The sequence below is a fragment of the Adiantum capillus-veneris genome, chromosome 29 (assembly GCF_014529385.1).
Source record: "Adiantum capillus-veneris isolate H3 chromosome 29, ASM1452938v2, whole genome shotgun sequence".
Lineage (NCBI taxonomy): Eukaryota > Viridiplantae > Streptophyta > Polypodiopsida > Polypodiales > Pteridaceae > Adiantum > Adiantum capillus-veneris.
The window spans coordinates 92,962,612-92,972,070 of NC_140959.1; the positions used below are offsets into that span (position 1 = coordinate 92,962,612).

Below are 9,459 nucleotides of genomic sequence, written 5' to 3' on the forward strand. Positions count from 1 at the left end.
CTAGGAAGAGAAGAGAATCCTCAAATTTGGCACAGGAGGATGAGGACATAAATGAACAAGTACTCTCTCTCTCTCTCTCTAGCTATTTGCATAGTGAGCATTGATTGCCTGAATTTGCCGGATGAAGGAGCTAAAGATGTATGGCAGAGAGGGGGGGTCGGAATCCCTCCCCCTCGTTATCTATATATAGTATAGATTTTTTTATAGAGATAATACAACTCTTCCACTCACAATTGTGACTATGGAAAAACGGGAAGAAAGAGGAATTAGGAAGAGAAAAGAGGCACTTGTCAACCACATTCCTTTATATAGGAGGAGGATGAGGACATAAATTAACGGTGCATATGTGCAATGAAAAGGCAAAAGGGACATGTGTGCTTTGTACAAAACAACATAAACACAACAACTCATGAGAGGAGGAGGGGAGGCTTGTACAATTATTCCCTTATGGTTATGGGCCAACGTTCATATCTTGCATTAAAATGCATTGATTTTTGACACGCAAGGAACTTGCTAAAGCCGACATACAGGATTGTTTCTTGGTTTGTTTGAAAGGCAGAGTAGAGTAGGTACTAGGAAGTGAGAAGCTTTTTTTGATGCATGGCAACACACACCCCCAGGGCTAGAAAAATACATTTGTCCTAACCGAAGAAAATAAGGGCAAGCTTGAAATTGTCCCGGTTTTTAGGTCAAAATTTAAAGCTTTTGTCGGTAATTACACTAAAATTTGTGAAAACTTCTTGGTTTTCTTCAACACAAGCTCAAAATCTAACCGGGATTTTAGGATTTCAACCGGTTAAAATACATTGGACCCCGGTTTTTTCCTAACACTGCACACCCCCTATGAGAGAAGGGAAGGATATGGGAATGCAACTCCATGGAAGCTCTTGGAATTTTGAGGGGCATATGTGTGCTTGTTGGTTCGTTGGGTGTGGGTGAACCTAATGTTTGGTCAAAGGGGTGTGTGTGTGTGTGTGTGTGTGTGAGAGAGAGAGAGAGAGAAGGGGGGGGAGCCGAACTACTGAGGTTCTTGTTTAGGGAACTTTCTTTTACTTTTGGGTGTGTATGTGTGTAGGGGAGAGAGAGAGAGAGAGAGAGCACCAAACTACCAAGGTTCTTGTTTAGAGAATTTCCCTTGACCCTTTGGGGGATGAGTGAGTGGGTCTTTGTGCATGTGCATAAGAGAGAGAGAGAGAGAGAGAGAGCGAGCGAGCGCTAAGAAAGGCTCTTCTTTAGAGAATGTGTCTCGTAGCCTAGCCTTACCTTTTCTGCCAACTCCTAACGAGAGAGCGCGTCGTTGGAGTTGTTGGAATATTGGGGAAGGCCAGCTATCTGTATATAAGCCAAATTGGGGGCAAAAGCGTCAACCCACAGAAGTTGGAAGCAAGAGCAAAAGAGAGAGAGAGAGAGAGAGAGAGAGAGAGAGAGAGATGGGGAAGCTGAGTGTGAGTGTGGTGGCAATAATAATAGCAGGGATAAGCTTGGTGTTGGGGACCATGGTGAGCGGCCAGGGTGGCGGCGCTCAGTTCAAGCCACGAAATGGAAACAGCGGCAACAACAACAATTACAACAACAAGGGGCCGGGTCCTAGTGGTGGTAGTAGTAGTAGTGGCGGAGGCGACCTGTCTATGGAGTTCTACAAGGCCTCCTGCCCGCAGGTGGAGCAAGTGATTGAAGAGAAAATGCGGGCCATCCTTCAAAGGGACCCCGGCCAAGCTGCTGGCATCCTTCGTATCATGTTCCACGATTGCTTTGTTCAGGTCTCCCTTCCCCGTCCTCTCTCTCTCTCTCTCTCTCTCTCTCTCTCAAATCTCTTCTTCTGTCAAGGTTGTAATTCTCTCTCTCTCTCTCTCTCTCTCTCTCTTCCATAGAGGTCTTGAGTTCATCACCACAATACAACTTCAAAATGCTCCTCTTTCCAAACCCTTAATTTGTCTTGCAAAGCCTTTCCACTAGCCTAGCTTAAGTTGGTAGAACAATCATACTAAACCTACGTTTCTTTCAATCATTATAATTTGAAGAACCATACATTAATTCTGCAAGCTTTCTCATAAATATTTCATTTTTCTAAATTATTTCTAGCTTATGGGTGCAATCACAACAAACCCACTTTTCTCTCCAAGCATTGAGCTCTCAACGTTCAAGATAATATCAATCTTACAAGTTGTCACATTTTAACCTTAATCATTCTCACCATTTTCCCATCTCTTTATTCTATAGAATATAATTATTATTGCTTTGTGTGTGTCTTTCTCTTCTTTCAATGCATCTGTTCCCAATGAAAGCAAGGATACTCATTTCTATCACAAGGGTAACATTTGTTTCCATTGTGCATGATTTCAATTTCAACAATGACTACATTAAGATACTTGCACCAAGGTCCAAAGGAGCTAGCTTGGTTGGTTGAGTCTTCATCGTTCGTGATTTGGGTCATGGGTTCGAAGGCAACCAAGCGACTCCCTAGTAGTTTCTCACGACATCCTTTGTATCAACACGGGCGATAATGCTCGTATTGCTACAAGATACTTGCACCAAGATCATTATGCCAAATGCTACTAGTTTAGCTCTTTTTTGTAGTTAATTAACTGATTATTCACTTTCCAAATTAATATCTTATTTTCTATAGTCAAGCTTATACACCTGAGGGATCCACTAGAGATCCACTATCAATACTAGGGAGATGTCACCTACATGCACCAAAATTGCCTTTTTGAACCTTATATAAGGAACCCTCCTTTGTAAAATCTACCTCTTTTGCCTTATAAAATCTCCATGTTGTATACTCACGCGACACCATACGATAAACCTTAGTGGGTTATACACTAATTCTCTAGTCAAGAATTAAGGCACATGCATATATGTGCATTGTATGTCACATTTCATTTGCAAGCTCGTCCTCTACATTGTTGACAAGGAAGAGACACTAACAAGCTTTTGGTCGGTTACAAACATTCAGGGTTGTGATGCCTCTCTTTTGTTGGTGAAACCCGTGACAGAGCAAACTGCCACTCCTAATAATGCAAGCATTAGAGCATCCTCATTAAGAGCTTTGGATGAAATCAAAGAATCAGTAGAGGCTGTGTGCCCAGGTGTTGTCTCCTGTGCAGACACTATCATCTTATCAACAAAGATTGCAGTTGCCTTGGTGAGTTTTGCATTGTTCTATAAAGGGAATATATGATTGAAGCATATCACATTGAACTAAATCATGGCAGAAAAAGGTCCAATTAAGAGAAAAGGATTGCATGGGGATGATTTTTCCATTGTGAAGGTCTTGCAATTGTTGCTTTTTAAGAGGGTAGCTATAAAAATGCAAATGAGCTCAAAAGCTAATTCACAATAATGATGTCCCTATGTATTAATCTACTCTACTGAAGGCTTTTGCTTCATGATTATAAGGTTGTGAGGGTAAGGCTTTTGCTTGGACTCAGTGCTGGTTTGTAGTGTAAATTTCTCCGTTGAAAATGAAAAATCTCGGTGGTAATTCCATTCCAAAAATGGGTATTTTAGTGCAAAATCTCGACGAATATCATAGATTTTGACATAAATCTTAGTTAAAAAACATTGCCAAAAAATTGATTTTTATCAAGCATCACTTGAACTCTCCTTGTAAAGCATGCAAGAGAAACACAATTCAACCACCACAAACAGTACATCATGGTGGTTGTGGCACTTGCTTATGGCAATACATTGCCCTTGCTTGATCAAGATACAAAATTTTCAAAACCCTTCCTCCTTATGTACATCAGTGTTTTACTGTAAAAGCTAAAAGAAATAAGCCAGACGCTTAGTCTTAATAAAAAAAACAGGAAGTCTTGATTAGCTCCGACAGCACACATTCTAAATTTCTAAATATTGCATGATATTATTGTTACATGGCACATGTACACTCTTCTCAAATTATTTTCGCATGATTCTGCTAAATAAGTATCCTCTGCTAATAAAATATCTAACACCATTGAAACATAGTTGATATACCTAAGATTATATTGCTTATAATTCCAAGAACTTTTCTTGATTATTTAAGAGGTATGCACCATTTTTGCTCTAGATTTTGCATGCAAAACCTTGATGCTTATTAACATAAGCTTGTGGATAATTTTAAGTTTCTCACATAGATTTATCATAAATTATGTTAAATTTATGGTATAGGCACATTGAGATTGGCACCCTTACATGCTATATATTGTTTCTCATGTCAAGACTTACAAGGCATTGTGTATAGGTGGGTGGGCCAAACATTCCGATGCAAATGGGACGGCGTGATAGCATCTCTGCCGCTTCCAATCAAACTGTCGTTAACAACATCCCTCCTCCCACACTCAACATTTCTGCTCTCAAACAGAATTTCCAAAACCATGGGCTTGACATCAAGGATCTTGTCTCCTTATCTGGTAAGCTCAAGGAAAGAATGGAATTGTATGCCAATGCCTATGCTCTCTCTCTCTCTCTCTCTCTCTCTCTCTCTCTCACACACACACACACACACACACACACACACACACACACACACACACACACACACACACACACACACACACACACACACACACACACACACATCCTAGTTCTTATTGAGAACAATTAAACCATCTCTGCTTGGATGTGCTATTACATTAATCACATATGTGGAGATTGATACACTTTAGTGTTATCTTAATAATATGAATGATTAACTATAATTGAAAATTATAAGCTTGTTTTCAAAGCCATTGGCTTGTCATTCACAAGAAGTTTAGGACAAATTCTCACAATAATTCCCACATTGTGACTTACCTCAACATCAGGAGCTTCTATGAGGGAGGCACCGCATACCTAGCTAGGTACGATAGGGGGTAGGGGACCGCCGGTCTGCTGGACATTGTATGAAAAACACTGAAAAAGACTCCGTTTTCCTACATGAGAAAATTCCTTATAAATCTTCTTGTGATTAAGCTTTGAAAGCAAAGTTAAGCCCTTTCTTGAAAGGGGAATACATCCAACTATGCATGTGGATTTACATCCTACTGTTTATAAGATTAGAGCTATATTATAAATTAATCAATGTTCCTCTAACTAATACAATGCTGATTTTTAATACATAGGGGGCCATTCGATTGGGCAAGCGCATTGCAGGTTTGTGGATCCACAAATAACACCCACAGTTTCTACCGATCTTAACCCCGCCTTTGCATCCAATCTATCACGCATTTGCCTACCAGCAAGCAACTCAGCAAAGGCAGGGTTCACAGTGCACTTAGATTTCATCACCAAGAACCTCTTTGACAATGCATACTTTAAGAATGTTTTGGCAAAGGTAGCAATCTTTCATACAGATGCAACACTCTTAAATGCCTCGGATACCATGCAACTTGTTCAATTGTATGCGCAAAATCAGCCCCTCTTCTTTCAACAATTTTCAATCTCTATGGTCAAAATGAGCCAGTTGGGTGTCCTAACTGGTCAAAAAGGAGTCATTAGGAAAAAATGCACAGCTCCAAACTCATAAAAATCTACCAAATTCCTAATGTGTGTCCCTAGTTCTACAAGGATGATGCAGATGAGTAAACCTAGTGTGTTTCCATAGCTCTTCAAGTTCATTTATACGAGCCCTTCATAAAAGTTTTGTTCAAAATATGCTCAGTTTCACTAAGTTTCCATATCTCATTCTTCTATATGTAGCCTTTTCTTGTTAGTGTCAATTGGTCCTCTTCCAACGTTGTATTGTGCTAGCAATGGCTAGTTCTTGCAAAAGAATGTACTAAACTTTGCTGGTATAGTCCTCTCTTTTTTTCCCCCATACTTACAATTGTGAGTGGATGTGTCATATTAATCTCGAAAGATTGTACAATTACCTCAAGCATGTTGGGTGCCTTGAGGGGTCATAACACACGTTTCAAATCTACAAAGGCCCTCACAGACAAGAGCGACAAAAGCTACTTAGATAGTTACATTTTGTGGATTGATTGATATCAGAACCATAATGACTTTGATTGCTTGAGTCCACTCTTCAAACGGTTTCCAATAGAGACGATCACTTCCTTACTTTCTTAAATACGAGTATCGTCGGCCGCCTTTGACAGCCTCTCTCTCTCTCTCTCCTTCGCCCCCCTTTTGAGCTCTCTCTCTCTTTTTCGCTCCCCCACTTTTGGCTTATAGCCTTCATCTCGCAGAACGTGACATGTGTAAAGGGTCACTCCCTCCACCATATTATGTTAGTAGATTCAATTTGAAACTAGTTATCGAGTGGTTGTTCTCAAAGAGACGTTGGATCCTAAAGTCCTCTAATTTGTTTTTCCGTCGCTCTAGTCTGAACCCACCCTAAGGGGCTTACTTTAGCCATGAGCCTTTCTCGTGCTTGAGATGCATGATCCCCCCTTTCGCATACACCTCTTGTCTAGATATGTGGTTTCTTATTGCCTATCGGCTTCAATCCCTTATTCATGGACCTCGATGCACCCTCAAGTCTCAGGGCTCCAAGATCGTGGTGATGAGAATCCCATGGAGCCCACATTGTGGCTAGTAGAGGAAAGTGTGTAGGTCTAAGTCATGGCTGAAAGTGTGGGGAAGCAAGTTCAAATGTGAGTAAGCGCTAAGCACTCTAGTAGTGTGTGGTACTTATACTCTTGAAGTTGCAATGAGAATAATGTGCATCCCGAGTGTCCCATCTCTCATTGAGGGGAGTGGCAGCTAAGTCAAATGATTAAGATAGTGTGTATCATTGACAAAGGGATAGTCTCAAGGATATAATGGCGAGTACAATTTCCTTTTTCAGCAAAGGACACGGTTTTGTAGTTGGGGGTAGTATGGGTGATGTAGTGTATGAAGTGTGACCCATTGGATTCTGTTAAAGACAAAATACATTGGTGTGTGTGTGTGTGTGTGTGTGTGTGGGGGGGGGGGGGGGGGGGGGGTAGTATGGGTGATGTAGTGTATGAAGTGTGACCCATTGGATTCTGTTAAAGACAAAATACATTGGTGTGTGTGTGTGTGCGCGCACGTGTGTGTGTGAGAGAGAGGAGGAGGAATATGGGGTAGGAGAAGATCAAAGAGAGAGAGGGTAGTGGGTAAGGAGGGGGCTAAAGAGAGAGAGGGGGGGGGGGGGGGGGGGGGGGGGGGGGGGGGGGGGGGGGGGCGGGGGGCTAGAGAGAGGAATATAAGGTGAGGGGCAAAGTGCAAAACACTAAAACTTGTGAAATTTTTCAGATTTTCTTTGAGGAAAGCAAAAAATCTACACAAGATTTTGTAATTTTAATTAGTTCAAAATGTACTCAACCCAAACTCTCTCTGCAGACGAGTGTGTGTGTGTGTGTGTGTGAGAGAGAGAGAGAGAGAGAGAGAGAGAGAGAGAGAGAGAGAAGAAGAAGAAGAAGAGAGTTTTAATGTCATAGGAAACTATCCCAAGAGGTAGGGGTGGCTAAGGGGGAGGAGGAAGATGTCGGGTGGGTTTCTGTGTTCGAAACTCTTCAATGATGGCTCTACCACCATGATAGACGACGTACTCACCGTTGCTTCTTTATCTTGAGTTGGGCGGGGGTTAGAGCCTCGCTAATCCATGTGGTTGTGCCCTTGAGAAGATGCGTTTGCTTTGAGAGAGAGAGAGAGAGAGAGAGAGAGAGAGAGAGAGAGAGAGCTTTTACTTTCCTTTGGACATCAAGGAAAGTGAGGTTTTTTTTTTGTTTTTGCAAAACTCACAACAGTGAATGAATAAATGAATCAGATCAAATAATTTACAAGATTAGCCCCGCTCACAAATCGAGCTAGGGCATCAAGACAACCCAAGAAAAATTGGATACAATCAAGCCAACATACCAAATAGACTTAGAAGGGTACACCCAATAGCACAAGGTGCCATGGATTAACACCAAGCTTGCCACACTTGGGTGAGATCCCCCTCTAGATGGAGCAAAACACCACAGGACCCCATCAGTACAATGCTGATTTTGAAACACCATAACCAATATGAAGACATATTTGTTGCAGAAAGGGGGAGGCGTTACCTCCATCACTTGCATGCCATGCTTTCTTCGAGAGGTTGCCATGACCCAACCCTTGTTGCCACTAAGAGATAGACCTCCACTTGAGAGAGCTAGCAAGACATGACAAAAAAAAGAAGCAGCACAGAGCAGAACCCCGACTCAAAAAAGGAGCAATCGAAGGAAACAAAATCCACCTTCTACATCGAGTCCATGAGAAGCCATAGGCTTTAAAAGATGAGGCAAGCCCCTACAGAGTAGAGCCCTTGTTGCCACGAGCTGACCGCCTCTTGCAAGCAGGCCCACAAACCGACTGCCAATTTTCCTCCAAGGGGAGGTTGCATGCCAAAAATATAGGGTGTCAGCCAAGGGGCAAACCATGGCGAGGAGGAAGATCGCCCGGTCCCTCACCCCAGAGGAGGCCACGTCTGCCTTGGTGCCACACCATCATCCAGCTTGGCTACAAGTACCCCGCCCTGCCGTAGCACCGCATGTGAGATCCCCTGCCTCATGGAGAGTGCAACCATAGAGATCCCAGCAGACCTTAGACTATAGTCTCAAGTCCAAACTTTTGGGAAAAAAAAGGCATTGACCATACCCCTCTTTCTCTCTCTTACCCTCTATAATCTCTACAAGGTTGCACGCACCTTGGCCCAAGTGAAAATCGTGCGAGTTGTGTAGGTGTAACAGACAAGGGTGATGTAGGTGGCAGGAGTAGGTAAGGGAAACCATAGATTACAAGGTGGGTTCTATGAAACAAGCATTACCATCTTATTTTAATTTGTAGAGGAGCACTATGGAGCATTGAGGTAATTTGCCCGATTGTGTTAGCATGGCATTTGAAGAATGTAGATGTGATCCATCTGGGCCCGGGTCCAGATGACTTTTTTTTTTGTGCAGAACTCACAAATCATGAGTGTTGAACCAAAAAATTTACAAAGAAACCGTGCTCGTAACAAGCCAAGGCATCACAATACCACCACATTATTCCATAAAACCATACATTCAAAAAAAAAAAACCTTGAGGTCCCTCACACTTTCATCCATGACTTAAACCTATATACTTTCCTCTCCCAGACATAGTGTGGGCTCTCCATTACATTCTCATCACCACTATCTTGGAGCATTGAAAATCACTTGTCAGCCCCATACAAAGTACATCACATGTATCTTTGGTCCATTTGGTCATATTTGACCTTCAGGGATGATACTAGAATCTCTCTCTCTCTCTCTCTCTCTCTCTCTCTCTCACACACACACACACACACACACACACACACACACATCCTTGAAATATGTCCAAACATAGCCAAATCTTTCGACCAAGTAGGGTTACTGAAAATATGTCTTAGCTAATTATGGCATCAAGATAGTATAGAAATCTTGCAAACATAATGTCATGTGTGATGTCTTGAACCAAATGCCAAAGAATAATGCTATTACTTTACTTTAGAAAGAATTACTACTTGATGGAATACAAAAGGCTATCAAGAGGAATGCAACA

General features: G+C 41.9%; 2 protein-coding genes across 2 annotated transcripts; one reads left to right on the forward strand and one right to left on the reverse strand.

Moving 5' to 3' along the window:
- The first annotated feature begins 1,260 nt into the window (after positions 1-1,260).
- On the forward strand, positions 1,261-5,756 carry LOC147419601 (peroxidase P7-like). The gene is made up of 4 exons (XM_086505803.1): positions 1,261-1,760; positions 2,957-3,145; positions 4,226-4,394; positions 5,085-5,756. The coding sequence occupies exons 1-4, from the start codon at positions 1,431-1,433 to the stop codon at positions 5,486-5,488; spliced, it is 1,092 nt and encodes a 363-aa protein (XP_086361929.1). The 5' UTR covers positions 1,261-1,430; the 3' UTR covers positions 5,489-5,756.
- Positions 5,757-7,656: 1,900 nt separating this feature from the next.
- LOC147419602 (uncharacterized) lies at positions 7,657-8,594 on the reverse strand. Its single transcript, XM_086506224.1, has 3 exons — positions 8,153-8,594; positions 7,980-8,068; positions 7,657-7,875 (listed from the first exon to the last, which is right to left on the reverse strand). Exons 1-3 carry the CDS (start codon positions 8,334-8,336, stop codon positions 7,801-7,803), a joined length of 348 nt encoding a protein of 115 aa, XP_086362350.1. The 5' UTR covers positions 8,337-8,594; the 3' UTR covers positions 7,657-7,800.
- Positions 8,595-9,459: the final 865 nt, after the last annotated feature.

What these genes read in the sequence shown, in the direction of transcription:
- LOC147419601 (XM_086505803.1), top strand. Translation starts at nt 1,431, where the DNA reads ATGGGGAAGCTGAGTGTGAGTGTGGTGGCAATAATAATAGCAGGGATA. An exon ending in TCCACGATTGCTTTGTTCAG is followed by an intron (nt 1,761 to 2,956) that starts GTCTCCCTTCCC and finishes ACAAACATTCAG; the next exon opens with GGTTGTGATGCCTCTCTTTT. An exon ending in CAAAGATTGCAGTTGCCTTG is followed by an intron (nt 3,146 to 4,225) that starts GTGAGTTTTGCA and finishes CATTGTGTATAG; the next exon opens with GTGGGTGGGCCAAACATTCC.
- LOC147419602 (XM_086506224.1), bottom strand. Translation starts at nt 8,336, where the DNA reads ATGGTTTGCCCCTTGGCTGACACCCTATATTTTTGGCATGCAACCTCC. An exon ending in TCATGGACTCGATGTAGAAG is followed by an intron (nt 8,069 to 8,152) that starts GTGGATTTTGTT and finishes ATGTCTTGCTAG; the next exon opens with CTCTCTCAAGTGGAGGTCTA. An exon ending in ATGGCATGCAAGTGATGGAG is followed by an intron (nt 7,876 to 7,979) that starts GTAACGCCTCCC and finishes TGCTCCATCTAG; the next exon opens with AGGGGGATCTCACCCAAGTG.